Source organism: Drosophila ananassae, chromosome 2L (assembly GCF_017639315.1).
Source record: "Drosophila ananassae strain 14024-0371.13 chromosome 2L, ASM1763931v2, whole genome shotgun sequence".
Lineage (NCBI taxonomy): Eukaryota > Metazoa > Arthropoda > Insecta > Diptera > Drosophilidae > Drosophila > Drosophila ananassae.
The window spans coordinates 26,059,335-26,081,196 of NC_057927.1; the positions used below are offsets into that span (position 1 = coordinate 26,059,335).

Below are 21,862 nucleotides of genomic sequence, written 5' to 3' on the forward strand. Positions count from 1 at the left end.
AGGGGTGGGGTAGGGATGGGCAATGTGACGGCGCGAATGTGTGCGGATGTAAATGTGAAATGTGAAAGGGGAGTGCGACGATATAGGGGCGAGACATTTCTCCGGATCTGACACTTTCGCGCGCCTTGGCATTTCAATTTCTTGAGGTGCGTGCGACTGCTCGAATGTTCGGCATTAAGTTTTCCTGTTGCCAGCATCAAAGGATGATGAGTTTTCCCTGGCGTCCCCCACGTTCCCCCTAAATGTATTGTATATCCGACACTCAAGATGTACCCCATGGCATACAGTCACCCCAGCACGTAGCCTCCATTCGATGGGAGAATAAGAACGCCATTTTCTTTTTGGAGCCAATTCCCAGATAACAGTACTAGATACTGCGAATTTTTACCCACCCCTTTGATATCGGCCAAGTCGAAAGTCTAATTTCGTGTCATCGTGTCATCAATGGAAAAGTCAACCCCGATTATGGGGCTTTTCGAGGGCCAAAGGACAACGCGTAATTGCGTCACATCACATCGCATAATCATAAACCGAAAAATTCCCAGGGGTCTGAAACCCTTTGAACAGTGAAAGTTTTCCAAATTGAACCTTGGACGAGGGCAGGTGGAGAATCCACGCCAACGTCCACTCAGGTGGGCTCGGGGCCTTGCGCCCTTTTTGAGTGGGTGGATCGCACGAGTGCCGCCCCTCGAACAATGTGCCACATTTATGTAACTCTGTCAGTGTGTAACGGCGAGTTCAAAGGGGAAAAGCCGCCGTGGAAACTCAAGAAGGTCCGGGACTCGAGAGGCTTTAGTTTTTCGAGGGCCACCGCTCAAGGCGATTATTACTAGAAGTATATCTGTAGTCTGGGTTATATCTGTCGCGCGTTCTGAGAGCTACTCAATGGAAATGGGGTGACATGTGGGAAATTTATCTCAGACACGATGTCGCTTTAAAAAAATGAATAGAGTCATTTGAACTAGGAAATGAGTAACAGATATAATGACTTTTTAGTAAAGTTACGCAATTTTAATTAGTTGTTTGTACAAATGTGTCAAGTACTGTTTATTTTGATTTTTAGATTTGAAATCGAATTACAAATACATAAACTACTTCTGTTTAAAGTGGTCTTATCCTCAGCATTATTTAATCAAATTGAATAGTTAAAGCTACTTTCTTATTTAAATAAAAATTGTATATTAATATTTGATGTCACTGAGAACATATTCCTTATAAAAATTATGTTTTAGTTGGATTTGGTAACTTGGCATGTTATCTTTATCCCCAAAATCCTCTAGGGTTATAAGTTACGACTTTCGTGACCATTGAATATTACCTCTGATTAGTTTCTTGGCATATCAATTGCGAAATAAAAGGATATAAAGCTGGCATAATTTACATCCGCCTGCTATTCTGGCCCGGATGCCCCTGACCCTTTCCCCTGCCCCCTTCCGCCACTCAAGTCACGCAGCAGAGGCGCACAAGACAAGAGTGCTGGTAAGGGCTAGCAAATGCGAAATAAAAACGAAAATTATGAACTGCACAAAAGCTGTTGTGAATTTTAATAAATTTTGCTGCCTTGGCTGGTGGCTGTGAGGCTGTTGTTACTTTCGGCTGAGCGGGAAAGTATCTGTATCTGCCAACTGCGGCAGTGCGAACAAATCAAAAAAGGGGGAAGTCATGGGAAGAAGATACACACGCACACAGGACAAAACTCACTTCGAGATACAGATAGAAAGGGGGGGAATACGTCAAAAGGAGCAGTTATTTATTTATTTGTGCGCAATCGAGTGACGGGTCGGAGGGGAGGGTGAAATACGCCCAAAAGGAACAACAATGGCGGGCTAACGCAGAATAATGGGATAACAAAACGCCCTTGACACCCAGTAAAAAGACAGCCAGCCCTCAAAAGTGGGCAAAAGCGAACGAGAAGTAGCCTTATTATTATGAACACAGCACGTAGCAATTGTACAGGGGCGCCGGTAGAGGGGGTAACTGGGACTGGGACTGGGACTGTGAGGGGGATGAGAGGGTTTGGCAGCTCACACAAAGGACCCACAAAAGTACAAATCAAACCCTCGAGAGCGGCCAAATAATAAACAAGAGAAGAGTAGCCTCCGTGCCAGGGGAGAAAGCGAGAGAGAAAGGAAGAGAAAGAGAAAGAGAGGGAGACGACGAAGGTGAAGGAGATGGAGGGAGAGAGAGAGCTGCGCACAACCAGCAATGGCGCACTGGCCAGCAAGCAGGGTGAGTGAAAGCGAGAGAGACTACATTGGGGGTGTGTCCAACCCATAACTTTCTCGCTCACACCCCCCACTCGTTACTCGCTGGTGGGGCAGCCATCTCACTCACACCACGGAATCATTCCGTCGGTAGCTGGCACCACCGAAAAAGAGAGATAAGATAATGTGGGAACGATACGATATTGTTGAGTTGGCGGTGCGTCGCACATTCCGGCGTTCTGTTTTCAGTGTCCGCGAGTTCTCGTCGCCAGCAGCACCACGTTAACCGTTAGCCAACCCACCAGCACCAACACCAGCAACAAAACTGACACCACCACCACCAGCAGCAGCACCACCACCACCAACAACAACAGTATCACACGCCACTCCGCCCCTCTGCCACTAGCGACCGTGTCGCACTCGCTACACGCATCCAACAGATACTTTTGCGTACGCTTTCGAATTCGTTTTCAATTCAGCTACGTCCTGTTACGGGTGCAGACGCGTTGCTTCCGTTTGCAGTGCTCAGTGTCAGTCAGTGTGCTCAGATACAAGATAGAAACGCTGCAGATACAGATACTTAGCCTAATTACGCGGCGGATTAAATTATTAAAACACTAAGTTGCCGCTAAAGCCAGAGGCGGATTTTGACTCACCCATTAAGTCAGTCAGTCTATCAGTCAGTAGGGAGAAACAAATCAAAATAAATCGAATCGAATCGAATCGGTTTGGATTGTATTGAATTTAATTGAATCAAATCATATCAGAGAAAGTGTCGCGAGTGCATTTCGAGTTTGTGTTTGTGAGCCAGATTTGAATGTGAGTGTGTTTTGTTCGTGTTGGCCACATCAGCGAGAGTCAGTCGAGCATCGGGCATCAAAGGCGCATTAAAAACATATCCCCGAGTTACTTAAAATTAATCACTAACATAATCACTGTGATTTTTATTATTTGATCTGCCAACGTCAGCCGCGTGTGCGAAAACTATAAGCGGCTCTATTAAATACCTTTGATTAGCAATCTGTTGCAACAACATTGGCGGCACTAAACTGAAGACTCAACGACAACAGATCTGGATTCTGATTCAGATTTCTGAGATTTATAGCCTCCGCCCACGCGACTTCTCCCAGAGATCACCGGAGATTCTTTCGTGTTAACTTGCCAATGCGATTGAAATGAAAGCATTCTGATTTATTGCCCCGTGCCCACGACATTTGCTCCTGCAGAAGACCAAAAGTTCGACAGGGTCTGCGACTTTGATAATCCGGAATAGAGGAAACCGACGGAACTTTGTTTCACTGCCGATCGAACGGCTCCCACCCAGTGGATTAATTTGATTTCCTTCCCCAACAAGCAGAGGTAAGAACTTACATACAATGATTTTTTGTTTACTTTCTAAAAAAATAATATTTTTAAGGGGGAGATTATATATGTAGATGAATTGAGCTTTACATTTTAATATTCCTAAATATTTTCCACTTAAAAATGATTCATGGAAGTCTAAATGCCATTCATAATCTCAAAGAAATCTTAAGAATCTAGATGAAAATTATTAGTGAATTATTATAGGACTCTTTATTATTTAATAGGTGTTAGGAGCTAGAATTAATAAACAGGTTTAACAGCTTATACCGAAAGAAAGTTTGTAGTTTAAAAAATCTTAATTAAATACAAATATAAGGTGCTTATGTGACGGAAAGGAAGCGTTTGAATCACTGATGCAATTTAAATATTAGACCAAGGCAAACATAACTTTCCTGGTAAACACTTTTATAAAATGGTAATCGCACTCTAATGACAATGTCAATTCCGTTGATGCTGGTTTAGCATGTTTTCCACTTTTGCTTCCAGCGAAGATCAGTATCGTCGCCAAGCCCGCCAATAAACGTATCCAATAAACTGATTGTTGGACAACGAATTAAGTTTACTGAGCCCTTTTGTCCGCTCTCACGCCGCGCATAAATCACGGCGGAGTGAGACCCGGGTACGGGTACGGATTCGGGAATGGAATTGCCGCCATAAAGAGTGCCCCGATTAGTGGGCATCTCGTAAGGGGGCCTCTGGGCTTTTGGCCTAACCAGAGGAGCAGAATTTGGCCGAAAAAAAGTACAAATAACAACAAAAATGGGGGGAAATCTCCAGGCAGCGCCAGTCATTGACGTCACCTAAACAATTAAGATGTGCGTTCTGTGGGGCAAACAAGGCATGGAAAAAACCTAAGTACACAGCCAACGAGAGTGGGTGGAGAGTTGGGCAAACCACTAAACTTGAATTTGTATAAAATAATCAAATTAAATAGAAATGAAAACATGTGGAAAGCCTTGGCAAAACATCGGAATCTTGGCACCTTCGCTCCGCCCGGCAATGAAGAAGCATAAAGCTGCTAGATCTCTGCGGCAATAAAGTGGCATAAAATAATTTCTGGCATTCTTTGTCTTAGGGAATCATTATGTAAATAAATTCTCACTTTTGAAATAAAATGACAAAGCAGAAATGCCACACGAAATAGACCATAGACTAAAGACCAGAGCCAGAGCCAGAGACAAGAGTATTTTTGGTTTTAGCGGGTGGATGGAATGATGGAACAATGGCAATGACGGCTGGCACTTTGAACTGGGAACCAAATTATTTATTAGACACTGCGGCAGATAACTTAGCCAGAAATTATGCCGCAAGCAAGAGCAAATAACAATAACAGTGTTATAAATACTTGTGGCAATAAATGCAGAAACTTTTCATTTCAACGGCTGACCCATCAAAGAGTTGCCCATAAATTTGCTTCAAGTGAAATTATGTTTATCACTGGGAGGACGGCCACTGCTGCCGTTATTATTGTATTATTGTTGAACAACCGCAAATGGATTTAATATTACAGCCGCACTAATCCACTGGGGATCAAGTGGAGATCAAGCGGCATTATCAAGCATGAATTATCAACGCAACGAAATCGAAAGTGACAAGTCAAGCCAAAGCATTCCAATTAAATTTAATTAAATTCACTTCAACTGCGAATTTATGCTGCCGCTAGATTTATGAAATGCTCCTTTGTCGTTCTAGTTCTCGTTCTCGATTTGCCTTTGAATGCCTTTAGTTTGTTGTGATTGAGATTAGATAACCATTTATTGCAACGTTTCGTTTCGATTCGATACGTTTTGGTTTCATTTCGTTTTGCCTCGCTTGCCCAGATAGCGCTATATGGACATATAACCGACATATACATATATATGTATATGTGGTATAGGGAGAGTTCCCCGATATCAGACCAGGGGAACCTGGAGAGGTGTTCTCCTTTTCGCTAATTGATTTACGATCGTTTATGGCTATTTTTGTGCTACTGTCATTGGGTTGTTTTTTATTTTCTTCGCTTCGTTTTTGTTTTTGTATATATTTTTAACGAATTTATTAGACACAGCCCTGACAAAGTTTATCGCTCCCCGTGGACTCCCTTATTATTTCTGCCTAGTTTTCAGTTGCCAAAATCGCTCAGTGTACGTGCAATAATAATAGCCAAGAGAAATGCTCGCAGAAATGTAAATATTTTACATCGATAAGACTGTTATCATCGCCCCTGATGCCTGATAGCAGTGTAGGCGGTTCGGTGGTTCGGTGGCTCGGCGGCTCAGCGGTGCGGTTGTCAACTCATTCCCCTACCTTTCTGTTTCCCCTCTCCAGGCCGTGTGCACTCTAACAATTTACGACGCCAAGTGAAACAACTCCCTTGCCGGCGGCTCCAGCATCCGAGGCAGTGGTATTAACCCCTTGACGTGTTGGGTGTTAAGTTGCCATTCGGCTGGTGTTTGGGTTAAGCTTACTGTTTGCACTGGCGTTGAGGCGATAAAATAGGCAGTACCATAGTAGATTTGCCCACCAGGTAGTCAAATGATAATTAAATTAAGCCTGGAAGAGAGGTGCGAGTCTGTAGATCGGGGAATACTGAGCTTCACATGAGTAATATCTAAAGATCGATAAATAGGAATTAGAGGTTTTCTATTTTAAAAGGTTTTAAAGACTAAATAGATTATGAACTAATAAGTATTTTTCTTTAATTTTAGCTCTTAGAGCTCTGGAAACGGCTGCATCTTGGATTTGCTCTCGCCACAGTTGGAAGATACCGGCCTCAAGACGACGACTTTCCTGCAGCACTTCAAGGACGTCGTCTCGACGAAGTTCACCGGGCGGGACCACCATCTGCCGCCGCTGCACCCTGCGCATCCCGCCCACATCCCGCACCAGCAGTCGGCGCTGCACCACCACCACCATCAGCCGCACCAGGCTGTTGCCCAGAGCTTCTCCACCATTTTTCCCACGTATCTAGGCATGGACCGCACCGCCGCCGGCGGTTGTGGTGCGGCGGGGGGCGGCGGTCTAGGTGTCGGCGTGGTCACTAGCTCGGCCACGGCCCTCGGTCCCGGCGGCATAGCCAATGGGGGTGGGGGCGTGGTCAGCGGAGCGCTGAACGGCCTGGAGGCCATGTCGGCCGAGTCCACGGGCCTGTGCCTGCAGGATCTGGTGAGCGCAGGAACGGCAAATGGAGCTGGCTCGGCGGGATCGGCGGAGAGTGCCACCACCACCAGCACAGCCCTGAGCAGCGGCAGCACCGGTAGTTCCACGGTTAATGGCGGCAGCAGCACCTCGGGCACAGAGCACCTCCACAGCCACCACAGCCTCCACGACTCCAGCTCGTCCGTCAGCATCTCACCCGCCATCTCGAGCCTGATGCCCATTAGCAGTCTGAGTCACTTGCACCACTCTGCCGCCGCTGGCCAGGACCTGGTCGGTGGCTACTCCCAGCATCCGCACCACGCTGTGGTGCCGCCGCACACGCCCAAGCACGAGCCGCTCGAGAAACTCAGAAGTAAGTATCGAATAGAGGAGATTTTTAAATTTGATTCTTCTTATTTAAGTTATAGTTTAGAGCGACATGCACAAATACCATTTATGAAGGGACTTTTGAATGCAATCCTTTTTATAAATGTTTGACTTTATAAAATTTTACGTTCTTGTTCTTTTTTCTTTTTCCTAAAAATCAATTAAAAATAAGTGTTTTTTAAAGACCTCTTTTACAATCTATTATCATCGAAAAAAACATTTCTGTTACATCTGAAAACGTTTCGTCTTGAGGTATAATAGCAGACAATTTCGAGGGCCATTTATAGTTAAATTTGTGTGAGGCATCTCTCGCATTGACAGCTAATTAGTGGGCCCATAACTCAGCCGGGGAGACATACTTTGGGGGGATATTGGTGAGGCGATGCCCTCCGATCCGAGCCATCAACAAGTGTCCACATTCTCATTGCTATTCATGGCACTTTTGTGGGTTTGCTATATTTTTGTTCCTGTTTCAGTATTTTTTTTGTGGTGCTTGCCTCTGTCAACGGCAGCTGTTGTCATTTCAATATGCGATTCGTTTTGGCAATCATTCACGCTCCGGGCCGAAAGCTCACTCCCTGGCCACTTGTCGCTCTGTTTCGCCCTCATGCATATTCATAATCATTGTGCAATCATTAGCGCATAATCTCCGCCAAAGCGTTACAAAGGAAACAACCCGAAAAAATTAGAGCCCACAGTCAGGAGTGAAAATGGGAAAGCGGATTGGAGACACAACTAAACAAAATTCAATTTTGTGCGCATGTCATGGCTAATTGAGCACCCTTCTGGCGTAGTGCCGATGGCAACACTCTCCCCTCTTGATTTTTTACTTCCCTTTGGAAGATTTCCAGGCGCGATTTTTGGTTATTCGATATGAGTACTAGAGTCAAGTGTTTGTTTTTCCGTTTGTTCTAATTGTTATGGGAATTTGGACACGGGGGAGATGCTGCCGAAGATTCTGGGATGGAGAGCAGCCAAGTGTCAGTGTCGTAATTTTCAAGTGGCCAATATGTCAACTCAATTGGTTGAAGCAGTCCTACATTTTCTGTGCCAGAAAAATCTTCAAATAGCCCATGGCTTAATCCCACTTTAAAAAACAAACACCTCTTTTCATAACTCCACTTGGGTGTCTCCTGTTCTTCACCTGAGAACTTTGCGGACTAAAATCCGTAGAACCTACCTCCGAAATGTTCATTTGCATAACAGATTTGTCTGCCCTTGCCTAGAGATTTGTTGGCTGTCACCCCCGTAAACTCAACTCTGGCCCCGAGGTTAACAGCCCCGGCCAACTTTGCACTTGTCTGCACCAAGCCGAACCGAACTGAACTGAACTGCGGTGAACCCAGTGTGTCCTGGCCACAGATGTCCTGCCATTTATTTGCGTGCCAAAACAATTTAGCACAAAAATGGTGTGCATTTAAAATATGCACGACTGCAGTTATCCTTTGACACAACTCACACGCCCCGAAAAAGGAAGAGATTGCTGCAGGTGCGGGCCATGTATCAGCTCTACGATTTTAGCCGCAAGATTTCCACATTTTGGCTATTATTGAGGAGGAACTTCAAAATGGAAATGGTTTTCTTATTCATTGAAAATATTTATTAAAAGTTTTTAAAAACAGTTTTTAAAAAATACTCATGTTTTAAAAAAAAACGTTATATTTCAACATAAGCTTAGCCCAGAAAAGAGCTAAATTTTCAACACTTTTCAGCCAGTCACGAGCATACTTGGCCACAAATTTTCACTCCTGTTGTTATCCTGTTGTTCCTGCCGTTGTCGTTATTGTTTACGCTCTTGTTTAAATAATGGCCACGCAACGTGATTCTGGTCCTGCTGTTTCAGGATTTTCATCACAACCCAGACTCCTCGCCTCGGGCTTCCACATTCCGACTGCAGTGTTGCAATTGGATTTTCAATTATTGGCCAATTTAATGGTCAGAAGCCACCCACTCAACTCCCGTCCGTATCTATATAAATGTATTTATGGGCATTTATATGTACAGGGGTAATAATTTTTTACGATTGCACTTTTTTATGGTCTGTTCTCTCACCTTTTAGTTTCGACTCTTTCGTTTTATTTTCGGAAGATCATTTTATGACTTCGGTGCGTGTTTTTATTTGGCTGCCGGTGCTCAAAGGATTTCAAGTTCACGTTTTATACTAATTTAGCCCCACGGAGAAGATTTTTTATGGGAAATAGTAAATACTTAATGCGACAACAACTCTTTAATAGCCGGCGGAGTCGCCTCTGAATTATGTTGGCAGCAGCTGCTGGCCGGAGGACCGACCTTGTTCCTTGCTTTATTTTGGCTTTCATATTTCACCATCGCGGCAATTAGGGAATTATCTCTGGTATATCAGTAACTATATCCACATATCCACACTGGAATCTATTTGCCGTGAACAAACCCGAAAACAAACAGAGAACGAAACCGAATCTGAACCCGAACCTGAAACAAAACCAAAGTGAAAATCTGAACCAAATCAGAACCGTTTACATATCTTGTTTTTTTTTTGGTTACTCTGCAAATAATAGAATGGTGTCTCTATTTCTTGGTTTTTTGTTTTTATTTTTATTTCTGTATTTCTTTTTTTTATTACCAGCTAGAGCAAGTCCTTAGCTTGTTTGCCAAGTTGTTGCCACAGATACGAGATTGAGAACTATTTGCCCATGACAATGTTTGTGGCTGATGCCGTTGATAAAATTATGAAATTACTAGAGTGCTTCGTGTTTTGAGTTTCTGGTGAAATCGGTGTTGTTATCTGTTTTGTCTACCCAGCACAATACACAAATATGTGTATATTCTGCCACTAAGTGTTAATGGCACGTGCAGCCATCCAGGTTCTAAGCAGAGCCCAAAACAGAAAAAACATAAACAATGCCTCAGACAGAGGTTACCCATCCCCGCCAGAGAGTGTCTCTTCCCCCAAAAAATAGGTTTTTTCCGCCCATCCCAGGACCACCAGGCTACTTTAAATTCCACGCCATCGCTGGTATTTGTCAGGCCCGGTCTTTATGAATATAAATACGTTATCGATTTTTGCTCTGCTCCTGGCCTGGCTATCTTAAAGCCTTAAAGGCTCACATCCAGTTTGGGAAATTGCCAGTGCATTGTCCGCAAATCTCTGCGAAATTGCTCACATATGTCATCGGGTGCTGAGCAAAAACAAAGATCACATCCGAATGGGCGTTGCAAGTACCATATAAATTGCACTTTCTGACCATTGCAAATCAGTGGTGATATAGTAGTAACTAGATGGTTGGAAATTAGAGGGTGATGCCAACAAAAATTCAGGACATAAAATGAAAATGTACTTCAAAATGATTAGTATTGGTGGATTTTTATGTTTTGAATATAAAATAAATTAAAAGATATATCATATATGATTTCTAAAATAATTACTTGAAATAAATTATAGTATAAAAATATATGTTTCCAATCTATTTAAATGGCTTGTTGTTTTTGCCCCACTGTAAACCACTGTTACTACCACAAACTCTGCCATTTATCAATCCATCTGCTCAGCTCTATCTCTGGCCCATTCCTCTTGGCTCTGGCACTGATTTCGTTTATATAAATTATAATGTCATTATGGCAACCAGCCACAGCCACAACCCTCAATCACCGCCCCCAATTTCCCCCTCTAGCCGGTCGGTCCATGGCAGAAGCAAAGCAATTACCTCGTTGCAGAAGTTCGTCGGGAAAACTTCATTGCGGATTGTCTCTCCGGCTCTCTAGTCCTCCAGCTCTTTGGTTTTCCGGCTCTTTTCTCATTATCCGGGCATCGTGCAATTTCGTAAAAATGTCGCATTAGAGATTATCTGAGGAAACAAACTTGTCCGTCGGACAGGACGAAAAGGCAAGGACTATGGCTCCCTTGGCCGGTTTTTGTGGGCTGACCCAATGGCATCAGAGCCAGAATTTGAGCTGACACTCGAGCAAATTACTGGCAGACCCATTGCAGTGGAAAACTACAAGCCAAGTGAAGCGAACTGGAGACAAAACATTTGGGGAAAATCTAGTCTGGACACAAAAACACATCCATGAGGCGATGGCTCCCTATCCTTTCGCCTTTTTCTGGACGGCGGTCTTCCCTTTTTTTTGTCTTATCTGAAGACCAACTAATGAGTTTGCCTGGTTTTTGGCCAGGACTGGTTTTCGGTCCGGTGCCATTTGGCCAAGGGTTGCTACTTATTCTGGCTTGGGGCATGTCAATGTGCTTTCCGAGATTTTTATGCCAGAGAAATCTGGTTGGTCAAGTGCCTGGAGCTCATTAGATGGCCATAACATATGTGCCGGCCATTGTCTGCCAAGGGAGCCAAAGGCTTAGCCCATTCGGGGCATAAAAATTAACTCCCATTGCCGTTGCCTAATTTTCATGACTAGAATTAGCCTAATTTGTGCGAGGGTTGGTGCGAAGTTTTTGCGGCATATGGCCAACAATTTCCACGGACATCAACACCTTTCCCGAGAATGCCACCAAATGTAGCATGAAATTGGAAAAATGTTTATTTGCGGTGGAGGGATGTGCAAGTGTTTAACCCTTTGGTGGCCCACAAGCAGTCAGTGGTTTACAAAGAAAGCAACTCTCGTGTCAGGACTGTGGGTTACCAAAGGGTTTTCGTGCTGGCCCAGGCCCCGGCCCCGGCCCCGGCCACCAATTCCAATCTCAATTCCAATCCCGATTCCGATCCCAATCCCAATCCCCATTCAACTGTCACATTAATCGTTTGTTTTTGGTCACCAAATTCAGCAACTAAACGTTGCTTATGCTTGACATTTTCCTTTTCCCAATTTCCTCCCTTTTTTCGGGGCGTAGGGCTATGGGCTATCCTTTGTCAGCTCGTCCTCGGTCTCGTCCTTTATTTCCAGTGTGTGTTTGTTTGTTTTGGTCTGGTGAGGTTTTCCTGACTGGCAGTGGCCGGTGAGGTTTCCTCTGACAGTCTCCGTCTGCGTCTCCGGGTGCGGATAATTTATTGCTCCGGCTGCCGTGTCGTGTGTCAAAAGTTTTTATGTGGAAATCTGTCTATGAATGAGTCGTGTGTGTGTCTGTTTCTGTGTGTGCAGGACGTTTTATAAATCCAAAGAAAAAAATTCCAAATCATTGCCAAAGCGAAAAATATACATTTCGAATTTTTGTGCAGTTTCATTCGGCAACCCCTCGCCCGATTGATTAATTGTGACCGCCTCCAGGGGAGTGTTTACTTTTGACTTTTGTTTGGGTAATCACAATAGTCGCCAAGTCAAATAAATATCCCATTGCCCGTTTATTTGCTCAGCCCCGGCTAGAGAATCGGATAGTGCCACTGCAAAATGGCTGCCAAGGAAAATAGAAAATTCATAAAACCGAAAGTGACGCCGACACTTGTTGGTGACACAAAACGCTTGACATGTGCAAAACGCTTTAAACAGGCGAACGCCCACAAGTATTGACACTTGCCACTCACTCACACTCTCTGATCTACGGATTCTCAGATACAGATACTATGCCAGAGACAGACACAGATACAAAATTCCCGTTCCCACTCACAAACCTTGAAAACATTGTAAAACTCAAGCGACAACTGGCCGACAAATGTCACCGCCAACTGACAGACGACGACAATTTTTCCGACCTGTCAGCCAGCTGAGAGCAACAAAAACACAAACAGCCGCCGAATGCAGGAAAATCAAACTCAAATTAGTCGCTGGCCAAAAGCAAAATACACCAGTTTGCTTCGAAATATTTAAACAAATAAAAATCGCCCTGCTACGTGATTTTTGCTGCGTTTTTCCCCAAATTCCCAGTCATTTCTTTCTTTTTTAGTTTGTGTGTTTTTAGAGCGTGTCGTTAGGAAAATATTTTTACGATACGAAAAATGGGCGATGACGACCCATTTAGCTCAGGTCGGGAATCGGATTTGGAATGGGACCAGTATCTATTAGGATCCATTCAGCTGTGTCTCCCCTCGAAAATTGCACTGAGGCGTTTAGTAAAAAATGAAATTCGAAAATGTGAAAAAGATGCAATGGAATTGGTGCGGAAAGTGTCGCATCGTATTTCTTTTCAAAATAGGAAACAGACCTCTCAAGAGGTACTAAAGTATTGTCTTCTTGATATATTGGCTTAATCAATTTTGACAAAACAATCTCAATGTGATAATCTCAAAATTATAGATTCATCTATAAAAACGGCGACCTGTTTGTTTTGAAAATTTTCTCTCAACATCCAGGAGACTCATAATAAACCAATGAAATTTTAATTACCCTAGAAAACACTTATTAGAGGCCATAAAAATACTTTCCACGGAGAAATTTGACTTTTCAACGGCATGTGAGGCTGTTGTCGGCGGCATAAATTATGCAACTCGCCATAAACTAATTGAGCCATGGGCCACTTCCGAGAGGCTGACATTTGTGACTCCTCGGGGTCTCTGCTCCTTTCTCCAAAAATGCAGAGCAAGTAGCAGGCTAATTGTTTCAAAAATGTCGCCACGGGTGTTTTTCCGAGTCTTTGCCGTGCCTGGCACTTTAGAAACCACATTAAAATGACAGCATGTGAGAAGGGCATAAATTATTAGTCGGTATGCAAAGGAAGCGGGTCCAGAAGATTTAGGAGGAAGTCGGGACCCGAAGACCTCGGGACCATATGGGTCCACACCTACATACTTCACCGGAAAACCCCCAGAAATCAATTGCCATGGTCATAAATCTGTGACGCGAAATCGAGTCCAGGGGGAATCATGTCAATGGCTGACTAATTAATATGAAAATAGGCGTGACTAACTACGGCAATTATTGAGTGGCGTTCCTTGACTCATTTAGCGCCGGTAGATTTATGGGCCGAATGCGTATAAAAAGGCAATTCCCAAGATTAACTCCCCGGCATGGCAACCCTTTAAGCACGCACTGAAGTTTTATAATCTTGCCCCGGAGCACACAGCCCCATTGCAACAATTAAGTTGGCCTTCTCCAGAAGCAATCCACATTTTAATCGGGCTAACCAAGGGCCCATTTGAGGCTGCGGAGGCATAAATCCTTTTATGAGCTTTTTTATGGGCTCCTCTTTCCTAGGCTAGAACGAAAAAGGTTCGCTCTTCTACATTAAAACTTAAAGAACTAAAATTGTATATTTTAAGCAATTTTTCAAACATCGGTTTAAACATAAATTTTTTTGTAATTTTCTCTTGCCCTGTGCTGGCTTGTTCTTTTCAGTTTGGGCCGAAACTGGCGATTTTCGTGATAGTCATAGCTCCATGACCGCCGTAGCAAATAGTTTGGATAGTACCCACTTGAACAATTTTCAGACGTCATCGTCATCCTCGCTAACGAATCGGAATCGGGATCGCAAAGATGGTAAGTGCTCCAAGTCCCAGTCGTAACCGTAACCCCCAAGCTCCCCAAAAACTATTCGTTATCTGTACGGTCGCATCGATAAGAAACATAATTTATAATAATTTCGGAAAGCGTGGCCAACGATTTCACCTTTGTCGGCGAAATTTACTCACCGGAGTCCGTTTAGTTTTCGATTAGACTGCCTTTGATTTGCGACCTCACGACGGCAGCGACAGAAAAAGTGAGACGGGAGAGTCGTAGGAGAACTCTGATATTTCACTGGGGCAGGCAGTAATTTAGTTTATTTGATTAAGTTTTCGGCAGTTGGGTTGCGGCTACAGTGTTTTCGCCTTCTGCTCGACGACAACACAGAAAGCATGCCGCATGATCGATGACAACGGGGGGAACATACATTAACTGGTTATAAATCTGTTCGCCGGCGGTCGGGCCTTTGAAGTTTTCGGCGGTGCCGGCTTGGGTTGGGGAAGGTGGTGCTACCGGTGGGTGGGTGGTTGGTTAATGTTTGTAGGCGACGCCTGAAGGTTGCATGGCAATTAGTAACGGTGCTCCGATGACGCCAGAAATCAGAAAAGAAAGGGAAAAAAAACAGAAGCCGTTTAGGAGACATTTCCCTTGCCGGCTTATCAACTGTGTTAACCCGAGCAAACCCAGACGGACGGCATAAAATAGCTTAGCGCCTGCAACTGCTGAGCAAACACATTAGACAACAGTCTGCTAACACGATCCTAACCCACTATATCCACACGGAGAAAAATACACGCTGATGTTGTAATAGATAGGCCCATTGATCTATATGCACTTTTTAATGTTTGCTTTCCGTCCGTCCAGGCAATCGCAGTGTAAACGAGACCACCATCAAGACGGAGAACATATCCAGCTCCGGGCATGACGAACCAATGACCACCAGTGGCGAGGAGCCAAAGAATGACAAGAAAAACAAACGCCAGAGGCGCCAGCGAACCCACTTCACCTCGCAGCAGCTGCAGGAACTGGAGCACACATTCAGCCGGAATCGGTATCCGGATATGTCCACCCGCGAGGAGATCGCCATGTGGACCAACCTCACGGAGGCCAGAGTTAGGGTGAGTAATAGACAAACATATTTAAATTTGGTTAAATAAAGTCTAGGAGTCTTATTTGTAAATATTATTAAACCTCACTCCTTAATTTTTTCGACTGTTCAACATCATTATCAAAACTGAAGCGCAAATTAATTGCCAGCCAAGCCGCAAACAGCAAACGGCAAACAAACGCATCTCCGGCTGCCACATTATGTGGCCATTACCGTCCAGCCCCAATTATATTACGGGCCGCAGGAGTCGCGACCGCAATGCAGCCGCACAGACTCGTAAATATGTCGCCTCGTTTGGCAATGGCTTAAACCCCAATGGCCAATACACGGACTGGGGCCCAAAAAAAGTGGACGAAGAACCAATTTCCCAGCGCCTGTCTGGATTTATGGGTGTTTCCCACAGAGGGGTGGCGTGTGGGGCTGGAGGGGGTGTTGCCATAAATTGCCGCAGCTAAACTGCAGTTGGCAGCGTTTGCAGCATTTGTTGTTTGTAAACCACGGGCTTATCGAATGTCCGACCTCAACTGAACTGCATCGACTGCGTCGAATGGCGCGAAATCGAAGTGTTTGCTTAATATCCGTCCTATTGACATGAGCTCAGCGTTTGTCCATGTTAGAGATACAAATGTATCTATCATGTGGCGTACTTTTTATCGCAGTGAGATACTTTTTTCCGAGCGAGTTTTGTTTTCAAGATGATTGACTTCGAAGCTTTCGGAGTTTTTAATTTTCAATAAGAAGGAGTTCCGTTCAGTATATCGTTCTTAAAAGATACCGGATAGACTCTAGAACTCTTTCTTCACCTATATCTGATTATCTTTGCGTTATTGGGAAGGAAAGTACAAGTCGTACAAGATATCTTGGTCCTAACAACAGTTGTAATTGTTTGTAAACACGATAGTTAGCTCGGTAAACAATTGGAGTTGTGGCGCCAAGCGGCAAACACTCGCATGGTAGCAGAGCCCGATATCGAAGATATCACTGGGTATATGTATCTGGGTGTATCTATTTCCACTTTCCCACTCCGCCAGGGTGCCAATCGGGCCGACGAGGAAGCGACAGCGACAAGATATGATAGACAAATGATCGATGATCACCGATCACCGATCGCTGATCACTGATCATTGTCATTGGACGTATGGCGACAACAGCGTGGCATTAATTGTACAGTTAGAAGTGGCCTGGTTGAAACTGGAATGGGGCTATCATTGCAGACATCTGCGAAGATAGAGCCTTGGCAAATAGCTCATGGTTTTTCTATGCAAATTCCCCGAACCACGCATATGCCAAGAAAAAGTCCCCCAAACTGCACTTGACAGCATTTATAAAGAAATTAGCTGCGGCCCGGAATGAAAGGTCCTCCCCCTTTGGACGTTCGAAACGATGTCTATCTAAACATGTGTTCCTCGAATAAGGCAGCTAAATGCATAAAATATTGATACAGTTTGTTTTATGGTCCATTATATGATGATGACAAAACGGTTTGCCCGACTCTCTCTGGGCTTCATCCCTTCTAGAAATGCAAAACAATGCCTTGGACAATTTGTCATCGCGTCGAGCGAGGGTTGTTTAATGAATTAGAAAACCGCACAGGAATTAATGATGATCGTGATCATGCCTTTGCCGCCGCTTTCAGGGGTGGCTCACATTTGACTTTGACTTCGACTTGGGATGCCCATTGTAATAGCGGAGGCAATAAAATTTATCAAATATACAAAAGGATTACGGAGCAGTGCAACTCCGGAGCCGTATAAATCTGGCCGGGCTTTTAACTGTCAAAAAAGAGCAGCCCCGTCGTCTGGGTGTGGCAGACTCACAAACTCACAAACTGTTTCTGAATGTGAATCTGAATTGCAGGGGAGAGTCGTTTCTTCGGGCCCTGATAGCTACTAATCCCGGGATTTACATTCGCCGGCAATTATGGCAATATGTTCGTTCGCCCGTCTCATTGTCTCCTGTTTGCTCGTCGCTCTTTTATTTTTTAATGTGTCAAATAGAGCTCACTTTTTAATTCAATTACCAGCCAAGGACTGGCCAAAACAAGGCCCATAAAACCATTTGCCCGCTGCCCTCAATCCGAAAAAGAATAGACCTGGAATGAGTCTCTGTGGGGTTACATTGCCAGTTCATTTTTTGCTTGCCCTGTCCCCGTTTATGGTCAGGTGTTGCCAATGGCCCGGAAACGGGAAACGGCACTTGCCAATCGCTGAAAGTGAATAAAAAAGCCATTGAAAGCGACCACAAAGGAGCCACAATATGTTTGGTTGGATTGGCTGCAGTTCGAGTGGTTTCATTTCTAAAATAAAAATGGAAGTGGAGGGAAAAAGGGATGTCCTTAAAAAAAGATTTCTTTGAAAGCTAGTTACATTTTTTTGTGTCATTTAATGTGTGTTGAAGTCAATAAAATTATTTAGTTATACGTTTTTTACCGATTTTGTTGGCATATGTGGCCTATATCTTCCAGCTGTAGTCGAAAGTGAGACCACCAATTAATACTGACTATACAAACAGTCGCAAAGTTTACACAAGGAGACATTCGCTGCGTGGAGTAGTTCACGTATCGATGTTATCTGACCCTAACCGACCGATTTTCACTTGGACTATTTCACCCGGCTATCAGCTGGGAGAGAAGAACCCCGGAAATGAAAACCCGGGCCCATTTCACACAAGCAAATAAAAAACGTATTTAGCTGCAATTTGCGGCCATCAATCATGAGAGCTCCGAATAGACAAAAAAGTCCCTAACTTTTGCCACATGGCCACTTTTTGGCCACTCATATTCGAGGAGGTTGTTTTTTTCGTTTCATCCTTCAAAATCCACAATTTACCTGATGAAGCGTTGCAGGAGACGTCGAGTGTCATTGATGCTTTCATCAAAACCAATTAGGATTTTCTGCAGGACCCTGTGCCGTTGAGTGGAAAATTGCGCTGCTTTTTTCGCCACTCTCTCATATTTCACTTTTTCACTTTTGCGCAGTTTCCTCCGTTTTTTTTCTATCAACAGGACATCAATTTGCCATCAGGCCAACCTCTTTTCCCCTTCTCAGAATTTTCCATTTTTTCGATTTGCCGATTTTTTTGTTCTTTCGTTTTTTGCAACTTTGCCAACTTGCTAAATGATACGTGAAAATGACAGCTGACGAGATCGATGACGTTAGTTTTGCATCCGTGATGATGTAGGAGATCCTTGAGCTCCTGATGATGCGATTCCTACCAGGATGTTGCTACCAAGACCATGATGATGATGTGGACGATGGGGCTGAACGATGTACCTTGACAAATTGACACATTGCCTTCCTGCTTTGATTTAAGGGTTTTCCATTCTCACGTTCTGGGAAAAGTTTCTTTCTGTTTCCACAGTTCGTCTCTACTGGTCCTGGCTCATACAATTTCAATTAACTGGCGCAGCTAATTAGATTAAGGCAATTGCCGTAATAAATTTGTTTTGCTGGCACGCGGCCATAGTTTTCCGGCTGCTCACTTGTTAGTTGACTCGGAATGTCTCAATTTGGCCTTTCCCATGCGAAAACAAACATTTTTTGCATAGATCAGCGCGTGTCGACTTTAGTCACGGCCACAGCACACAGAAGGATATCGGCAGGATATACAAGCGCAGTAAAAGGATGTGTGGCACGGGGGTGCCAAGCTGCATTGGCCATAAATCTGCAACCCCGCAGGCTGGAAACCGGCGCGTTGATTTAGGGACAATGTGGCAATGCGGCAACAAGCCGATTGTTAGGTCAATGTTTCCATGAAATTCCGATTTGAAGCTTTAATTGCCCCAACGAATGGTGTCCGTATCCGTATCGGCATTTGTGTGAGAAAGTTACCGCGCGAATGTATCTCAAGTTGGCCTTAAAGCTCCAGAGCAAGAAACTCATCAAAATGCTGCCAACGTCTGCGCAGCTCTTTGTCATTTGTATCTGTATCTGAGTATCTTTGTCTGGGCCTCCTAACGCCCCCTCACCCTCGCCCTCACCCGCTGCCCCCAAAGACATCTCTATCTGTATCTGTGCAAACTTCAGCCATAAATTACAAAGTTGCCATTTTGTTTTTATCTTCTTTTTGGGTGCTTGCCTTTCTTTTTTTTTTATTTTGTGCACTTTCTGTGTGCAAATAATTTTGATTTATTTTTACGCCCTCGCAGCTTCTTCGCCCGCCTCGGCCCGCGGGCCTTGCCTCGCTTTCGTTCCCGGACTTTTTGGTGGTGGCAAGCCGAGTTTATTTATATAAAGCTCTCCATTAAAAAAGGCAACAGCAGCAGCGGTCCCGACTGGGAGTATTTATGTATATATTTGTATATTTATAATTACTGCACATGCGTATTTGGGGGAGTCGTTTTTTGGGGAAGTTTTCGCTTGCCTCTCGCCTGCCCGTCCAGATACATAAATTTTCAAGTAATAAATTATAAAAGAAAATGGCCGACTCTGCAGGTTGAATGCGCGGTGGGTTAACTCGAATTCCCAAAATAAATATTTTAAGATAATTTAAACGTGATTTACTCTTAAAACGTACATATCCAAATGAGTTCTAATGAAATCTTTCGTGTCTAGTCTCTTCTGTTTTGAATGGCTTATTCTTTTCTTGGTAATATGATTAATAGTCTGAGTACTTGATTTTTAAAATTAGTCTTTATAACTTTTGGTGAGAACCAAAACTAACTAGAAATCCTCTCAATTCTTCTCTCCTCCAGGTGTGGTTCAAGAACCGACGGGCCAAGTGGCGCAAACGGGAGCGAAACGCCATGAACGCGGCGGTAGCGGCGGCGGACTTCAAGTCCGGATTTGGAACGCAGTTCATGCAGCCGTTCGCCGACGACTCACTGTACAGCTCGTATCCGTACAACAACTGGACCAAGGTGCCCTCGCCGTTGGGCACCAAGCCGTTCCCCTGGCCGGTCAATCCCCTCGGATCAATGGTGGCCGGGAATCACCATCAGAACTCGGTGAACTGCTTCAACACGGGGGCCAGCGGAGTGGCGGTGAGCATGAACAACGCCTCGATGCTGCCGGGGTCAATGGGGTCGACGCTCTCCAACTCGACGAATGTAGGGGCGGTGGGCGCCCCTTGTCCGTACACCACCCCCGCCAATCCGTACATGTACCGGGCAGCGGCCGAGCCGTGCATGTCCTCCAGCATGTCCTCGAGCATCGCCACGCTTCGGCTGAAGGCCAAGCAGCACGCCTCCGCCGGATTCGGCAGTCCCTACTCCGCCCCCTCGCCAGTGTCGCGCTCGAACTCCGCCGGACTCTCCGCCTGCCAGTACACGGGCGTGGGCGTGACGGACGTGGTCTGAGAAAACGCTCTGGGTGCCCTGCTCAACCAGCACCAGCACCATTTGCAGCACTTCTCGGGGGGATCCGGGGTGAATTCCGGGGTGTCGCACAACGGAATGCAGCAGCACGGCGGCAACATGTTGCAGCACAACAGCAACAGTGGCAGCCTCCTGCTGGACCACTCTGATCTGGGCCTGGGTGTGTCCGCCGTGTCCGGCGGCGGCAATCCGGACGAGGGCAACCACAACAGTCTGGAGGGCAACAACAAGTCCCCCCTGGACGCAAACGGCACACCCCTGGCCAACAGCAACGACAACGATGACGAGGACGTCATCGATTGAAGGATCTACTTAAATCAAACTAAAGGCAGAAACCCTTAGACCTAAGCATTCATTAATAATTTAGATGTTACTATTAAAAATTAAATTAATATAACAGTTCGAAAAGGAGAGTAGGAGTAACCCCAATCCAAAGAGCAAATTTTTTGAGAACAATAATTAAATTTATTAAACTAAAAAAAGGAGGAGGAAATGATAGTCGAGGTATTGAAATTCAGTTTTATTTGTGTTGAGATTAAATGCTAATTACGTTCGAAATCCCCCAGCTGAGAGAAACCAAAACAGAAATTAAGTGTTTTTGTAAATAAAAGCAAATATGTAGTTATAGGAAGCCGAAGCCTAACTAATCAACCAAATAGCCAGCCCAAAGAACATAAGAGTATAATCAACTGTCCTAGTTCCGATTTCAGTTCCCCATCTTATATCGTAAAAATATATAAATATAAATATATATGCAAGAAACGTATCAAGATTGTAAACAAGCTAAAGCTGATAAGTCAAGCCTAAAACTAAAAATAAAAATAAAACTAAAACTATATCAAAGCAGTAGCAGTTTTTAAGGAGTTGTCTAGTCGTATTGAAATCCGCCGGAGTCGCGCCCGCAATGGCATATGGCATATATGTACTTGTCGGTCTGTATATGTACATGTATATCCCCAACTAAAGAGCCCCTTATAAATATAAACTATTTAATAATTGTACACTTAATATTACTAGTTATAGAAATTGAATCAAAAGAACAATAAAAATTATGAAAAAAAAAAA

At 44.3% G+C, this 21,862-nt stretch overlaps 1 protein-coding gene across 1 annotated transcript; it reads left to right on the top strand.

Moving 5' to 3' along the window:
- Positions 1 to 2,419: 2,419 nt before the first annotated feature.
- On the top strand, positions 2,420 to 21,862 carry LOC6505580 (pituitary homeobox homolog Ptx1). Its single transcript, XM_001964625.4, has 5 exons — positions 2,420 to 3,563; positions 6,257 to 7,059; positions 14,271 to 14,411; positions 15,240 to 15,493; positions 20,177 to 21,862. Exons 2-5 carry the CDS (start codon positions 6,522 to 6,524, stop codon positions 20,777 to 20,779), a joined length of 1,536 nt encoding a protein of 511 aa, XP_001964661.3. The 5' UTR covers positions 2,420 to 3,563; positions 6,257 to 6,521; the 3' UTR covers positions 20,780 to 21,862.